The sequence below is a fragment of the Nanorana parkeri genome, unplaced genomic scaffold (genome assembly GCF_000935625.1).
Source record: "Nanorana parkeri isolate BGI_ZX_2015 unplaced genomic scaffold, ASM93562v1 scaffold727, whole genome shotgun sequence".
NCBI classification, from domain to species: Eukaryota; Metazoa; Chordata; class Amphibia; order Anura; family Dicroglossidae; genus Nanorana; species Nanorana parkeri.
The window spans coordinates 529,383-546,825 of NW_017306995.1; the positions used below are offsets into that span (position 1 = coordinate 529,383).

Here is a 17,443-nt window from a genome sequence, read left to right on the forward strand (position 1 = left end):
TTTTTTTTTTTTTTTTTTTTTTTTTTTTTTTTTAAGATTTCTATTTGTGTCCACACTAGGGAGTCCTTGCCCCTTTATTTGTTTAGGTGACTATTGTCAATGTAACAAAATACAGGAAAATCAAAAGTTTTAGAGCCCGCACCAGAGCAAGCGCTGAGGGACAATCTTTCGGTTGAGACACCTGTTCCTGTGACAACTCTCTAAGATGGGAATTCTTCTCACTTTGGAGAGATTTACTGTTGTGTTTCCAGGACAGGAAAATCTCTCCCATAGAACAGTGGGGGAAAAAAAAACTTGTAGAGGTTTTAAAATTTCCCTACTCTATCCAAAATCCGGAAAAGAAGAGATTGGTTTTGTTACACATACACCACTTCAGGATTTTGGACGTATGTCATATGGGCTGGAACTGAGGTGGTTAAAACAAGCTCATGGCTGCAGTAGCAGACAAGACCATTTTTCATTTGAAGTTTCTCAAACTTGGTGCAATTGTTTTCCTAGCAGTGGCTACAGCCAATTGACTTGAGTCACTGTTTAGGTATTCTGACAGCTGTGTGATCTGGTTTTCATATAGCCAGCAGGGAAGATTCCTCCATCTACTCTGTTTTGTTCATTCAACTGCAGAGTGTATCGCCAGAACAACTTATGGGTTGATGCACGTGGAAAATATTTAACAAATTCAAACCTAAGTTCCAATGGGCTTTTATGGATTGCTGATTGGTACATTGACCTTAAGAATTACCAATCAACTGGGGATTGGGACTTTCTGCCCTTGCAGTTCAAGCTTGAATTTGTCTTTTTTTTTTTTAATTTGTGTCGTCTTTTGAGGGAGCTGTTGACTTATTACTTATGGTGTTGGAGTTAAAACCTTTTAGGGAAAAATCGTGGAGTAATATAGTGATCTTCAAAATTGTGTGAGGACAGGCAGATTTTGTTTCCTTCTATTCTCAGGGAATCCATCATTGGGGTTCTGGTTTGGTAATGCCACATTCCTACCAAGTAGGTGCCTGTAAATCAGACCGACTATACAGTGAATGCATGCAGCAATATAGTAGTTGTTGTAATTACAACTTTTGTGTTAGCATCACAGGCATTTTGTTTATCCATTTGATGTGTACATTATCATTTTTATTCTGCTGATGTGTCTTTTTGTTTGTCCCACCTTCTGTTTTGTTTTTTTTTTTGCCCCCCCCCCCCCCCCTTTTTTTTTATAGCACCTGAAGTTCTAGGCCCTGAAAAATATGACAAGTCGTGTGATATGTGGTCACTTGGTGTCATTATGTATATTTTGTAAGTATTACTAGTGTTATTACTGCTACATGTTTGGTACATTTTCTTGTGATTTTTGTATGACTTTTTGTAAGATTGTCTTAACAGTTCTTTAAAACGACTTATGTTTTGCGCTACAATGTATTCATACACACTGCATAGCTGGTTTGACTGCTGGCAGGGGTATTGTGCTTATTGATGCACCTGTCTTATTCCTGTCTTCTGTGTGAGATGCATACTAAAGGAGAACTATGGGGTCAGGGTTATTTACCCATAGTTTTCCTAAGGCTAACAGGAGGACATAAACTAGCGTCCTCCCGTCACCCAAAGCTCAGTATACCGCAAGCTACAGCTTGCGGTATACTGAGACGCTGCAGCCGGGACGGATCCCGACATTACTCTCTGGATCCACCCAGCTGCGTGAGTGATAGCTGGCTCTGCCTATATAGAGGAAGAGCCAGCTGTGCCCCCCTCCTCCCCCCCATCCGTTCTGACAGTCAGCGCTGGAGGATCGGACGGGGGGGATCCCTGCACGGAGCCGTGAGTAACAGTCACGGCTCTCTGCAGGGACAGGATCGAGAAGTGAGCGAGCGTCACAGGCCGGCTAGAACTGTGAGGCTGAGTGATTTTCACTCGCCCCATAGTTCTCTAAGTTATCTTCGTTTTCACATACTAGACTAATGCATTTTTGAGTACATGGCTAAAGGTAGGAAAATCTCAAACTAGAAGACAAAAGTCTGAGATCCGATTTAAAGAGACCTTCCAATCATTAATGTACATAATGGTAGTCCTGGTAAGGAATGCTGAAAATGGTTAGGTTGGACCATAAAGATTCCTGCTGTTTTTAAAAAGGGTTGTGTATGCCTACGTATTCTATATAAGATTTGGGCCTCTAAAAGAAGTGGTCTTTGGAAGAGGTTAACATATTTCTTGAAGAGATATAGTAAGAGCTGACAATTTTTTCCTTGATAATGAGGCTAGACATTTTGGAGAACATATTAGGGGAAGAAAGGGTGGAAATAGGTTGGAGTTAGTAATAAATGGTTGTGTTATGGTCAGAAGGAAATCCTCAGCGAATAAGCTTAGATTGTATGAAGTGGGCCCCAATTCAATTCTGTTGATATGTGGCTTGGATCTGATAACCTGTGAGAGGCTCCAAAGTGGGTATGAATAAGATAGGGTAGAAGGGACACCCCTTCTGGGTTCCCCTCTCTAGGTTGGTGGTTAGAAAAGTGGGCAAGATGGCACTTTAGCTGAAGGATGACAATATAGTGCCTTGAGCCAAGCAAGCAATATAGTCTGAAACCCCCATCACTGTAAAGCATAGCGTGTGTAATTCCAGACAAATCATTACATGCTTGAGAGATATATTATCTATCTAGCTATCTCCAGTAACATGCCTTAGATATGTTTTTGGTGCATTACGTGAACTAGCTGCATTACTTTGCGAGTATTTATCCAAGGCCTATCAATGAAGCCCACCTTTTCAATTAGAGAAAGAAAATGAGTCTGGCAGTAAGAATCTTAGACTATTTCACATCTGTGAAGGATTGAAATTGGTCTGTAAGTGTGTGGTCAAAAGGGATCTTTACTTTGCTTCAGTAGCATCACTATATGTACCATTAAGCAAAAGGGGTGAAGATCGCTGTGAGTACAGAGATGAATGAAAAGATTGGCAAGACGAGGGCCAAAAACTGTAGAGAATTTCTTGTAATAGAGCCGAGAAGCCGCCTGGGATCTTGTTTTAAAGGTTTGATGTCATTCGAAGCTTCCAAGGTGCTAATTTCACCTTCCATTTTATCTATCATAGTTTGTGATGAACGAGTTTGTCTGCTAAAGCAGGTGAACTTCCTGGCATGGTGGAGGGATTAGCTGTGATCGCATGTGGTACCTTTTTTTTCAAGATGCATCTTGGAGAGGAGATTGTCCGAAATGGTAGCTCTAGCTCTGGTGCAGGTCACCATTCTAGCGCTTCATAAGGACAGAGGTGTTGTCCTTGGATCTGGTGTTTTCTTTCCAAGGTGATGTCTTTCTTTTACATTTAATTATACTGCTTTCTTCCCTCTTTTGTCTATGTCTGCCCATCAGAAGGTGGTTGTTTTTTCTTCTCCGCATGTTGCAAAAGCAAATAGTCACATTTGCTCTTTGTCATACCTGAAGGCCCTCATAGGGTTCTAGAGCAACTAACCATTTTTTCACACACAACACACACCGCTCCCATCCAACTCCACAGTCCGAGGATCTCATCTGTTTGTCAGGTGCGGGCTCCAAGGGCACGCCATAGCCCGACGGGCACTAAATCCAAGTGTAAAAAGGGAAACCTCACTCCAGAATTAAATCTTCCATACACTGTTTAATCCATGGCATAAATAAGATGTACAGCTCTCCATCGTTATGGCTTGATCACAGAGTTCTGTGATTAAGCCATATGGTAGAACGTGTGAGAGTATGAAGTTTGTGTGTGTGTGTGTACAGCTTATTGTTTTTGGCCCTCATCTTGGGTTAAATAGACGGAAAAAAAACAACACACACTTTCTAAAAGGAACGTAGAACTCCAATGCAGTTTTAGGAAATAGGAGTTATTACATGCCTCAGAATGCTAAAAAGGGATGTCTGCTACTGGTTTGAAAGAAAAGAGTAGACTGAAAAAACAAGGGCAGAAAAATAAGCAGAAGGCGTAGATGCACAAATGCAAAAGAGCGTAAGAATGTTAGAATGTGCAGTTTGAGAAACGCACAACTTACAGCTCCTCAGTTGGCAGTTTTGCCTTTAGGGCATGTTCACATGATTTTCAGGTCCTGTTTAGGTGTGGATCTGCAGACACGGTGCTACTCATGCAGTGCGTTTTTGATGCGTTTTCAGTACAGATGCTGACAGTTTTTTTTTGTTCAAGCCGTGAGGCTGTCAGTATGCAGATTCTTCCTCCTGAGGTCACTTCCGCCCTCTGGTAACCTCTACTTCCCTTTGTGTATGTAAAGCTGGTGATCAGACATGTATCACATGTTTGCAGGCATGTTGATGGTGCTGGCTACAGCAATCTGCAGGGAACGAGCTTGCAGGAGACGTTGTTATTAGGTACACCCGATCTTGAGGCTCCGGGACTCCAAGGGTCAGTTCTGGAGTTTATATGAGGATTTGCGAGCTCACCCGGATACATTTTTTTCCTTTACTCGTATATCCATGGAAAGGTAATGGGCATGTTCAAAATGTTTGCAGTTCCTGTCTTTACCTCTACCTCAACCTGTCTGTCTATCTTTTTTTTTTGTGCTTAGCTGCATTGCTTTCCGTTCTGTTTTCGTTGCGTTTTTGCCGCGTTCGTGTGTTTCCTCACCGTTTCCGGACAAAATGTGACATGCTGTATTTTTTCTGTCGTAACCTGAACGGACTGCGCACGTGAGAACTGTAGCCCATAAAACACATAGGGATACATCGGGATGCATTTTTAGTGCAGGAGCGTACGGATCAGGTCAGCACAGAAAACGGACGTTGTGTGAACAGGCCCTTAAAGAAGCAAACTTACTGGCAAACTTTTGGATTGCCAGTAAGTTACAACACAAACAATGTTTATTTTTACATAATAATGGGTTTCAACCATACTAAGGAAATTAGAGGTTTCTGCAATAAGGGAAGTTAGTTAAAGATGTGCAAATAGTGTTTTATTAGTATCTGGCGAGGGTAGTGACAAGAGGGTTAAAGAGGAGGAAGGATTGTGCAGCCATTGAGCAGAGTTCAGGCCACAAAGCTTATCTGGTGTAGCGGTACTGGAAAGCTATTTGAAAAGAGTGAAGTTTTACGTCTAACTACAACATGCTGGACAGGTGTGAATGTTTTTAGAAGGTATAGAATTACCCGTGCGCCCATATCTGCCTTTTTGTATTTACTAATATTATATAGGATTTATATAGCGCCAACAATTTGCTCAGCGCTTTACAAAATAGTGGAGACAGTACAGTTACAATACAATTTACAGTACAATACAGTTTCAGAACAATATGGTTGGGAGGGCCCTGCTAGTGAGAGCTTACAATCTAGTAGGAGGGGCAAGTGATGCAAAAGGTAATAATTGTTTGGATTGAGTTATTGGAGGAAGTAAAAGTCAGTTATGTTGAGATGAGGTAGGCTTCCCTGAAGAGATGGGTTTTTAAGGATCGCCTAAAGGTGGGCAGCGTAGGAGATAGGCAGACAGAATGGGGTAAGGAGTTCCAGAGGATGGGGGACACTGTGGAGAAGTCCTGGAGGCAGGCATGGGAGGAGGTAATTGGAGAGCAGGAGGTCTTGAGGGGACGGTTTGGAAGATATTTTGAGATGACGTCAGTGATGTAGGTTGGGGCGGAGTTGTAGATGGCTTTGTATGTTAGTATTTTGACTTTTATTCGTTGGGCAAGTAGGAGCCAGTGGAGAGATTGGCAGAGAGGAGCAGTGGACACTGAAAGGTTGGTAAGGTGGATGAGTCTGGCAGCAGCATTCATGATAGACTGAAGGGGGGATAGCCTGCTTAGTGGTAGGCCAACAAGGAGGGAGTTACAGTAGTCGAGACGGGAGATTTACAAGGGAGTGAATTAGAAGCTTTGTGGTTTCGTTTGTTAAAAAGGGGCGTATTTTGGAAATGTTACGGAGGTTGAGTCGGCAAGATTTGGATAGTGAGTGGATGTGAGGCTGAAAGGAGAGTTCAGAATCAAGGATAACACCGAGTACCCTGGCTTGATGATATATCCATCTATAGTATCCTGCAATGATGCCCCTTTCAAACCTTGCTGCTGCATTATAGTAAATGCTTTCTGATTTTTGTTTCGGACAATCCCGGCATTTTCTTATCTATAAAAATCTTTGCTCTTCAGCACTCATTAACTGAATAGTAAAAATCTTTCAATGTTTTATTTAGTTCTGGCTGAACTTTAATAATTGTTTATTATTCATGAAGGTAGTAATGCAAATTAGTTGATGTGCTTTATCCTCCCAAAAACACAGCTTAAGTAAAATGCCCTGTTAAATAACCTGAAAGTATTTAAATATGCAATGCAGGCGTGTTGAGGTGCCATCAAAAATGAATGGTGCAATAATGTGCTTAACGCATGTTATTTTTATACTGTAAATCAGTTTCAGCTGCTTTGGTGTTAATGAAATGAACAGGTGCACTAGATGGGCAACAATGAGATGACCTCCAAAACAGGAATGGTTTTACAGGTGGAGGCCACTGACATTTTTTTACCCTACTCCTCTTTTCTGAACATTTTTCACCAGTTTTGTATTTGGCTAGAGTCAGTGTCACTATTGGTAGCATGGGGCGATACCTGGACCCTACAGAGGTTGCACAGGCATGCCAACTCTCCAGGATGGCACATCAATACGTGCCATTGCCAGAAGGTTTGCTGTGTCTCCCAGCACAGTCCCAAAAGCATGGAGGAGATTGCAGGACACAGGCCGTTACTCTAGGAGAGCTGGACAGGGCCGTAGAAGGTCCTTAACCTATCCGCAGGACCGGTATCTGCTCCTTTGTGCATGGAGCAACAGGATGAGCACTGCCAGAGCCCTACAAAATGTCCTCCAGCAGGCCACTGGTGTGAATGTCTCTGACCAAACAATCAGAAACAGACTTCATGAGGGTGGCCTGAGGGCCTGACGTCCTCTAGTGGGCTCTGTGCTCACTGCCTGGCACTGTGGAGGTTGATTGCTATTGAACACCACAGTTGGCAGGTCTGCCACTGGCGTCCTGTGCTTTTCACAGATGAGAGCAGGTTCACCCTAAACACATGTGACAGACATGAAAGGGTCTGGAGAAGCCGTGGAGAACGTTATGCTGCCTGTAACATCATTCAGCATGACCGGTTTGGTGGTGGGTCAGTGATGGTCTGGGTCTGGGGAGGCATATCCATGGAGGGATAGTCAGTGTACCCATTGCACTCCTTACCGCTAAATCCTTGATGAATGGGTTGGGTGAATCAGTAGTCGACGGATGGCCACCGTCCAGGCAAAGTATAAAGAGTCATGGACACCGGCACTCCAAAGTAGAAACTTGTTCTGCCTGATGAAGGGGATCCTGTGTGACCCCGAAACGTTGCAATAAGTGTATTGTTGCATGATGCGTCAATAAAAGACGTTTTTCTACTTTGGAGTGTCGGTGTCCATAACTCTTTATATCCACGGAGGGAGACACAGACCTCTACAGGCTAGACAATGGCACCCTGACTGCCATTAGGTATCGGGATGAAATCCTTGTCCCATTGTCAGACCCTACGCTGGTGCAGTGGGTCCTGGGTTCCTCCTGGTGCACGACAATGCTCGGTCTCATGTGGCGAGAGTATGCAGCCAGTTCCTTGAGGATGAAGGAATTGATATCATTGAATGGCCCCCACGCTCGCCTGACCTGAATCCAATAGAACATCTCTGTGACATTATGTCTTGGTCCATCCGACGCCGCCAGGTTGCACCACAGTCTGTTCAGGAGCTCAGTGATGCCCTGATCCAGTTCTGGGAGGAGATACCCCAGGACACCATCCGCCGTCTCATTAGGAGCATGCCCCGACATTGTCAGGCATCCACGTGGTGGCCATACGAACGAATGAGTACCATTTTGAGTCGTTTTTTATTTTTCTCCTCACTTTTTCAAAACCCCATGGGAAAATGCATATTCATATTCTGTGGCAGGTACAGAACAATGAAATGTTGTTTTGGTTTGCTTTTTTTTTATAGTGTAAATTCTGTCTCGTGGAGAATAAATTGAGTTTTCAGCCAATTATAAAAAGTTTTCAAAGGGTTAAAAAGTGCTCACAATTAAAATTCATATATGCAGATCTTGTAAATTAGTCTGCAGGATTAAAGGTAGACACATAGTAAGCTGGTGATCATTTTATCCATGGGCCTAGACCCGCCAGTCACCATAGCTTGATTTGCATGTTTCTGGGGTATACCCCCTTCATCAGAGTCTCCTGACTCTGATGAAGGGGGTATACCCCAGAAACGCGCAAGTCAGGTTATGGTGACCAGTGGGATCCTGCCCATAGATGGGATGATTATCAGCTTTGCAAGAGTCTTTCTTTAAGACTGGAGATTGATTTACAACATCTGCATATATGAATTTTAATTGAGTGTATTTTTTTAACCCTTTAAATATCCCATAAAGTCAATGTGCTTCACATGGTGAGGGCGCTGCCCCATGTGTTTTATATTTTGCATGTCTGTGAGAATTTCCCGTTCCAATTGGACTGGCTGCCTCCCTTGTAAGTATTAAGCAGTGTAGAAGAATTTGATGCATCGCTAGCGCTGACTTGCTGTTTGAATCTATAAAATAAGTGTTTTGCTGCACCAGGGGGATGCTTGTGGCTATATACCGTGCATCAAATAATTTAGATTTTTAAAAATATGTATGTGTTTTGTGTGTGTAGCACATCTAGTGCTACATTTTGGAGCCTAGGTTGCGGTAGTTTTAGGCACATTCAACATTTTCTGCCATTAGCTTGTCACTGGGTCAAACCAAGGCTTGTTTCTAGATATGCTCTTAAATATGGCTCTATAAACAAGAGATTGATCCTTTTATAGGCATATACAACTGGCTTTGTATATTGCTCTGAGAGGCCAGAGTTTTGTACATGTGTGGCATTAATAATGTAACCACTAATTGTTGTGTACAGTGCATTTCTTTTGTTTGTTAGGTCTTAAGCTTTTTAAAGTTCCTATCTTTTTCTTTCTCACAGACTCTGTGGATATCCACCATTTTATTCTAACCATGGACTGGCTATATCTCCAGGAATGAAGAAGAGAATTCGCATGGGGCAGTATGAGTTTCCTAATCCAGAATGGTCTGAAGTGTCTGATGAAGGTGAGGTTTGTGGGGCAATTGTGCTAAATTTGTCTATGTTCAAACCTCTCCAAGCATTGGTCCTTGATGGGGTATCTTCTACTGAGGGTTTTTTGGCTATTCCATGAATTTACCCTTAAAGGGAGCAATTGAACGTGTCTTATTGGCAGGCTCAGCAGGTGAAATATTATGCTAAAAATAGCCAGTGGAAAAAAGCAAAAATATAAATGCAGTCACCACATCAGCTACCCACCCCTCAGTTGGACTGCTTTTGGATTATCTCTAACAATATCCGAATTCCTTTGCCCCTCAATGGACAAAAAGCTAGACCGGGAAAATGTTAGTAAAATTCTATTTTGCTTGTTATGCTTTGGTGTTTCCCTGCTTTTTTCATTCTCCTAATTTTGTAAGTGAAGTAGTTTTTAAACTTCACCACTAGATGTCCTCAGAGTAGAAGTTTTCTACATGTTTTCAAGGTTTATGAACTGATATTGTTTGGATATTTTGTAACAACCATTCCATAAAAGAAGTAGATATGTCAATATTTTGAAATGCACTTTGTCAGTTGTGTTTGTCGTTTTTGTGAACTGTGATCTAATGAATGAGCACCTGATGCTAGATGAAGATCTGGTATTAAATAGGTGATGTTTTCTCTATTTTATCAGGCAGCAGGTGAGAGAATAATGGCTTTAGGCGTGAGCACAGAGGTCTAAAAACCTTTAAAGGAAAGCTATGAGGTGAGTGATTTTCCACTCATGCTCATAGTTAGAGCCGACCTGTGACAAAGAAGCTGTCGCAGGTCGGCTCTATAGGTCGGTAAGTGAGCAGAAACATGCACCGATCTGCTCACTTTTTGAAAGTCTCCCTGCAGTTAACAGTGACTGTCAGTCACCGCTCCCTGCAGGGATTCCCCTCTATGATCCTCCAGCGCTGAGCAGAGGAACGGATGAGGGAGGGGGCGGGTACAGCTGGCTCTGCCTCTAGATAGGCAGAACTCCAGTTACCCTAAAGAGAACTATGGGGAAAAAAGTCCGCGAAGAGTGTTCTAGATTGTGAAACTTTAAAAAAAAAATAATGTGCTGGTTTCCTAGAACATATTCTATCAGACAATTTTTCTGCATGTTGATGCGAGGACAGTGGCAGGTGGGGAGTTTGACTGGGGCGGTACACCTGTCAAACGGTAACGCAGGTGTCCTAAGGCGAGCTCAGGGAGGACAGAAACCTCCCGTGGAGCAGAAGGGCATTTAGGCAAGGACTGATGTTTTAATGGGTGACACAGCGGAGCTATATTGAGTGGCAGTTTGTTGTGAACGTCCATGGCCACTTGAGTCCCACCCTAATGATTGGGGAGTGCTTGTGTGAGATTTTAGTGGTGGAAGGTTTGTGGGCAGAACATGTTTGACCCCATGCTGACTGAAATGCTAGAGACTTGTGAATCAATGATGACTATGCTGATATCCACATTACCTATGACAGGACCGTGCCCTGCTATAGCCCATGCAGGTACAGTGGATGCAGCCAGCTGCTGATTGAAAAGCTTAAGGCATTTGAATCAGCGATGACTATGTTGATATACATGTTCCCTGCGACCTCGCCGCAGGTTTCTATAGCTTACTCAGGTACAGTGGATGCAAGGGTGATATCACTTCCCAGAAATGAATAGCATGGTAGAGCATTTTTACCATATGAAAGGAAGTGCATGAAGATTTATTTTACACGCAGGATTTACAGGATTGTTTGGCACATTGCTGAGTGACGATGGACAAATAAAATCAAACACACTTAAATCATTTTTCAGCCTCCATTCCATAAGTTGTATTTATACTTATTTTAAAGAGGGAAACGCATACTCTGGTTTGTCTATTTTTAAGCTTGCAGATAAATTCTCTGTGACCTATCTAAGTGCTTGCTTGACTTATAGGTAGTTGAATTAAAACAAGTATATTTGCTTGTTGTTCAGATGTCTGATTCTACTGGTGACATGCTTGTTCCAGAATAGTGACTTGCTATGTTGTAGAATCAGGATGACAGACCAAGAGACGGCACCTTTAAAAACATGTTGCAGTGGGTAACGCCTTTGTTTTTATTCTCATATACTTCTTTATATATCTGACATAATTGGCTGTGTCTGTCAGGTTTAGCAAAGCAGTAATTTAGGTCTCAAGTACTCGAATGTGCTCATTAGTCATCCTGGCAAAGCAGAAGCTTCACCCCTTGTATGCTCTACTAAATAACTTAGGGGGTTATTCACAAAGGAGCCGAAGGATATAGCCGTAGGTTCAGCCGCTGGAGCCCTTTGGTTCAGCCAAACACGGGGCTGAAGCGAGGAGAGTGATCTGCCGAAGCAGATTTTCTCCCTACAAATATTGATGGAGAAAAAACCCTGTTGGGTCCCTCTTCCGATCCACACCAGACCATTTAGGTCTGGTAGGAAAGTTAGGAGGGACCCCCCAAAAAAGTCATGTTCCCCCAAAAGTCATACCTGGCCGTTTAGGTCTGGTAGGAATTTTCTGGCACTTCAATAGCTTATTGCTCGGCTTCAGGAGCTCAGGGACTGAAGTAATGTGCATCGCTCCTGGTCGCATAGAGCGGGGAGGGGATCGGTGAGAGGACTATTGCCACTCCCCTCCCCAGCTTCCTGCTGGGCCCGCATGTGGGGGTTTTGGGTGGGGGCAGGCACTTGTAGAAGCAATCTCACAGCAGCTGAGCCGCCAGAATCGCTTCAATTTTAAAGCCGACAGCTGGCTCTACAAATGTATACAGCGTTCTGCCAGGTGTCTGTTTAAACGGGCCTGCTGCCAGTGACTTACTATGTACGTCACTGGTCTCAGTTGCAGCTTACCAGTCCTAAGATGTGCTGGCTGCATTCGTTTTCTTTTCAGGCTAAGAACATTATCAGGAAGTGCAGAAAATATCCGTTCTTTCTAGAAATGTCTTTGTGACTACCTGTGAGCTGATCTTAGCTGGAAAGCATAAAACAATTGTTTTTCTAATGTAAACTACAAGTTACCCAATTTTCAGTGCCAGTGAGATGATCAAAGGAAGACATGTTTCAAGCCTAACCTGGATGGCAACGATGGCTCCCTCTGCAAATATAATGCGGAAGTAAGCGTAGCCACCCAGGGACAGGTTTTATTCACAGGGGTACCAAGTGAAAGAAAAAAGGGGGGTGGGGGGATGAATGGTTTGGGGGGGGAAGGCCTTTTAGCCTTTGTTTATAGTCCCCAGTTGATGGTAATTGAGTCGTAATTTTATATACTTTTTTTTTTTTTAGTGAAACAGCTGATAAGGAACCTTTTGAAGACTGATCCAACACAAAGAATGACCATCACAGAATTTATGAACCACCCGTGGATAATGGTATGTAACCACAATATATGGCTACTCAGCATGAATTGGCATTAAAGGGTAATACCACTTGAGAAAAGTGGTATTACCCCAACCCTCCCCCCTGTGCCAGCCGGTGTACACTGTGCACAGCACTGCAGCCCCGCTACTGAGCATCTAGAATTATTGCTCGCAAATGGTGAGCACTCATTGGTCAGGAGGGACCACACTGACCAATAAGAAGCACTTTTTAGCAAGGAGCTAACCTTTTATTCCGCACACTTTCCTCCCCTGAAAAGAAATCCAAGTAATTGTAAATGCTGTGTTTTTGGGATTGCACATTTATCAAGGTAACCCATGCAAGAAAAAAATTCAAATTTTAAAGAAGCAACACTCGATGAGAACAAGGACACCAAGACCAATTGATTTTGCATGTGATGTCATATTCCAATCTGTAAGGTTTAAAACAATCAAAACAGGCTATGTTACAAACAGTATATTCTTGTGCACAAAAATATGTTGCATTGTGCCAATTTTAGTATATTGTCAACCTATCTTTACATGCCATTGCCCCGGATCTTTCAGAAAAACAAAGGAATGCCATTAATCTGCATATGGTGCAGTCTCCCTGCTGCCACAAAGCTGATATGCATTTAGATGCATTTACACGTGTTTTGTGGAATTTGGCTTTTTTTATCAGACCATGGATGCGCAGAATTCTATTTTCTCTAAACGAAAGTACCTAAAATGCAGGTAATAAAAAATTCACAATATTATATGCATTTACATGTGTTTAGAAATGCCCTCTATATGCATATAAATGAGGCCTAAAGGAAGCAGTTTGTTTTTTGTTTTTTTCCTTTTAATGCATGACACCAGCAGGGCACCATGAAGGTATAAATGCACCATAAATGCTGACCATACCAACAAAACAAAAATCACATTTAATATCCTTTTTTTTTTTTTTTTTTAATTGTGGCAAAATATAGAACTTCAAAATATTTACCATGTCTATTACTAAATACTTTGAGTGTCTGTTTTCCAAAAAGGGGTCATTTTGGGGGAGTTTGTACTGTCTGGCATTTTACGGGCGTCATAATAGCAGTAATTTCAGGGTAGACAAATTCCAAATATAGTGTGTGTGTGTATGTATGTATGTATAGAGGGAGATTCACACTTACTGTATTTGTTTTTAGTGTAGCATTAAACATTTTGGCCTAAATTGATGAAGAAAGTTTATTTGATAATACTAGGGATGCACTTATACCACTTTTTTGGGTCTGAGTACGAGTACCGATACTTTTTTTAAGTAAGGAAGGATTAGAAGCCCATGAAAAGTTTTTGCTAAGAGAAAGTTTAGGGTAACTCTTCCAATGGGGTTACATGTTTCCATGAGGGAAATTCCCTGTCACTTCTGTTGTGTCTGGAGGACAAGAATTGAAAAGGAATCTCCCTAATAGGGCACAATAGACTAAGTGTTTTTCTTGTTGCCTAATGTATCCAAAGATGTTAAAAAAAAGAATGTACATACACTTGAGGCGAGTTTGATTTGACTTCTTCCTCATTTCAGTCATTTAGTTACTGGCATTGGTTAAATTTGTAACTAACCGGTTTGTCATTGCCTAATATATGACTTCTGTTACAGTTGTGTCTGGACATGCTTAGGGCTAGGTGCAGAGCAGCTGCTTGAGGATTTCATACATTTCAAAAATAATAGCTAAAACAATTTTATTTTTCTTAAATGAGGAATGGTTAGACCTTGTTTAGTTTCTAATGTTTTCCATCCACACTAAGGTAATTTTCCATCACTTTCTGCCCAAATGACTAAGTGATGAGGATAAATATGACCAATAGTGCGAAATAGTTGAGATCTGTCAGTTTGTTTTCATGGATTTTTGTCTTTTCCTTTTAATTCAGTTAGGGCATAGGCCGCAATACAAAAAAAAAACAAAGAAGTTATAACTCTTTCCTGCTTTATTCAACAAAAACGCTTTAGAAAATCCCTGCTGAAAAGTTATGCAGGTTGTTATTGAGTTCTAAAAATGCTACTGAGAAAAGTATTGACACGGGAGCCACTGAGAAAAGTATTGAAGCAGGAGCCATATAGTGTGTCAGGAGATCAGCAATGGCAGTGCGCATACTTCTCTCAATACCGGTTACCTTTAAATGTATAATATATGTTGAGCTATTATTGTAATGTTTACCTTAACCAGTTCAACTCTCACACCTGAACACCTTCCATGGACCAGAACAATTGTTTCATTTCTGCTATGGGTCTATTGATTTGGCAATAACTTTTCAAATTACTTTAAAAAAAAAAATACATATTGGGTTTTTAAAGGACACACAAGTCTGTCTTTTGGCGATATTTTCTTGCAAAACAGGTTGTTTTTTTTGTCCATGGCTTGCATTAAAAAAAAAATCAACTTTTAAATAGTTTTTGTTTAAAAAAAGTTACTGTATAAACTTCTATAATTCCATTTAAAATTATACTCCAAATATGATTCTCGTACAAAGCATTGAAAAGTTATTTACAAATTAAATAAATGCTCCCCCCCGCCCCCCCCCACGCCGTTTTAAAAAATGTTTTATAAATATAAATGCGACACTAACAAATTAAAGAACAAAACAAATATGAGGGGGGAAAAAGTTTCTGTTTAACTGTTAGAGAAATAAATAAAAAAAAATTTTCGAAGGGAGGGTAGGAGTCGTGTAGGCTAAACTGATGCATAATATGGGGTTAAAAAGGAACAAGTACAGTTGAATTAAAAAAAAACATATTTTTTTTCCCCCCTTCTCATGTTGCGTCAATCGACATTTGCAGATCGAAGCGCGTCTTGGATCTGCAGATGAATTAAACAAGTAGATATAGAAGTAACGGTGTTATTATGTCGCATCTAAACAGTGGTTATATTAAAAAAAAAAAATTCAGACCTTCCTTTTTTTTAAAAATCAGATCAATGGTCAGCACACTGGCGTAGTGGTTAGCATTTCTTCGAATCCCGGCCAGGTCACCATCTGCAAGGAGTTTGCATGTTCTCCCTGTGCTTGCGTGGGTTTCCTCCGGTTCCCTCCCACACTCCAAAGACATGCTAGATGGTTAATTGGCTCCTGTCTAAAAATTGTCACTGTATGCATGTGAGATGGGGACCTTAGATTGTAAGCTTGAGGGCAGGGATGATGTGAATGTGCAACTATGTAAAGTGCTGCGTTAATTGTCAGCGCTGTATAAATACCTGAAATAAATAAATATGAAGTTTTGCATCTTTCCTAATTACCACTTTCTGCAGCCAGTAGGTGGCGGTCTATGCAAAAAAAGTTACTCTGAGGTCTTAGCATTTATCTGCTATATTAACATCCGTCTTCCTTTGTCCCTTAGCACAGACAGCGACAATGTTAAAAGAAATCTGTAAAAAATCTTCCTTTTTGTTTTGTGTGTATTGTGACAAATGGCCTTGGATTTCACAGGGCCTAGTCCTGAGTGTATTTAACCTTCAGACTGTGGGACTCTGTATGTTTGGTATGTTTTGCTGAAGCCAGCAGAGGAAAGGTCCACACAATACTGGGAATACTTGGTGATTGTGTGTGCACTTTAATAGAGAACACCCATCACACTGGTTTTGCAGTGCATCATATGATATAGGTAACAGCTATTGAGCGAAGGGAGGGGGTATTGGCTATTCTGACATATTCAGCTCTGTTTTGGCTATTGCTCTTTAACAGGCTTTTATTTTTATTTTTTTTGTTCTCTCTAGCAAAACAGTTATTATATGCTGTGTTCTTAGATGTACCAGCAATTACAGTTGGACAAAAAAAGTATTTAGTCAGCCATCAATTGTGCAAGTTCTCCCACTTAAAAAGATGAGAGAGGCCTGTAATTGGCATCATAGGTAGACCTCAACTATGAGAGACAAAATGAGAAAACAAATCCAGACAAATCACATTGGCTGATTTGGAACCAATTTATTTGCAAATTATGGTGGAAAATAAGTATTTGGTCAATATCAAAAGGTCATCTCAATACTTTGTTATATATCCTTTGTTGGCAATGACAGAGGTCAAACGTGTCCTGTACGTCTTCACAAGGTTGGCACACACTGTTGCTGGTATGTTGGCCCATTCCTCCATGCAGATCTCCTCTAGAGCAGTGATGTTTTGGGGCTGTCGCTGGGCAACACGGACTTTCAACTCCCTCCAAAGATTTTCTATGGGGTTGAGATCTGGAGACTGGCTAGGCCACTCCAGGACCTTGAAATGCTTCTTACAAAGCCACTCCTTCGTTGCCCGGGTGGTATGTTTGGGATCATTGTCATGTTGAAAGACCCAGCCACGTTTCATCTTCAATGCCCTTGCTGATGGAAGGAGGTTTGCACTCAAAATCTCACGATACATGGCCCCATTCATTCTGTCCTGTACACGGATCAGTCGTCCTGGTCCCTTTGCAGAGAAACAGCCCCAAAGCATGATGTTGCCACCCCCATGCTTCACAGTAGGTATGGTGTTCTTTGGATGCAACTTAGCATTCTCTCTCCTCCAAACATGACGGGTTGTGTTTCTACCAAATAGTTCTATTTTGGTTTAACCTGACCATATGACATTCTACCAATCCTCTTCTGGATCATCCAACCACTTAAAAAGATGAGAGAGGCCTGTAATTGGCATCATAGGTAGACCTCAACTATGAGAGACAAAATGAGAAAACAAATCCAGACAAATCACATTGGCTGATTTGGAACACATTTTTTTGCAAATTATGGTGGAAAATAAGTATTTGGTCAATATCAAAAGGTCATCTCAATACTTTGTTATATATCCTTTGTTGGCAATGACAGAGGTCAAACGTGTCCTGTACGTCTTCATAAGGTTGGCACACACTGTTGCTGGTATGTTGGCCCATTCCTCCATGCAGATCTCCTCTAGAGCAGTGATGTTTTGGGGCTGTTGCTGGGCAACACGGACTTTCAACTCCCTCCAAAGGTTTTCTATGGAGTTGAGATCTGGAGACTGGCTAGGCCACTCCAGGACCTTGAAATGCTTCTTACGAAGCCACTCCTT

The 17,443-nt window shown here is 41.6% G+C and overlaps 1 protein-coding gene across 1 annotated transcript in view; it reads left to right on the forward strand.

The window, feature by feature from the left end:
• The window catches only part of MAPKAPK2 (mitogen-activated protein kinase-activated protein kinase 2), a 57,073-nt gene that overhangs the window by 30,903 nt on the left and 8,727 nt on the right, over positions 1-17,443 (forward strand). Inside the window, exons 6-8 of the mRNA XM_018564122.1 lie at positions 1,212-1,287; positions 8,958-9,082; positions 12,336-12,421. Of these exons, the coding sequence (XP_018419624.1) occupies positions 1,212-1,287; positions 8,958-9,082; positions 12,336-12,421 (287 nt within the window). The remainder of the gene's footprint in view (positions 1-1,211; positions 1,288-8,957; positions 9,083-12,335; positions 12,422-17,443) is intronic.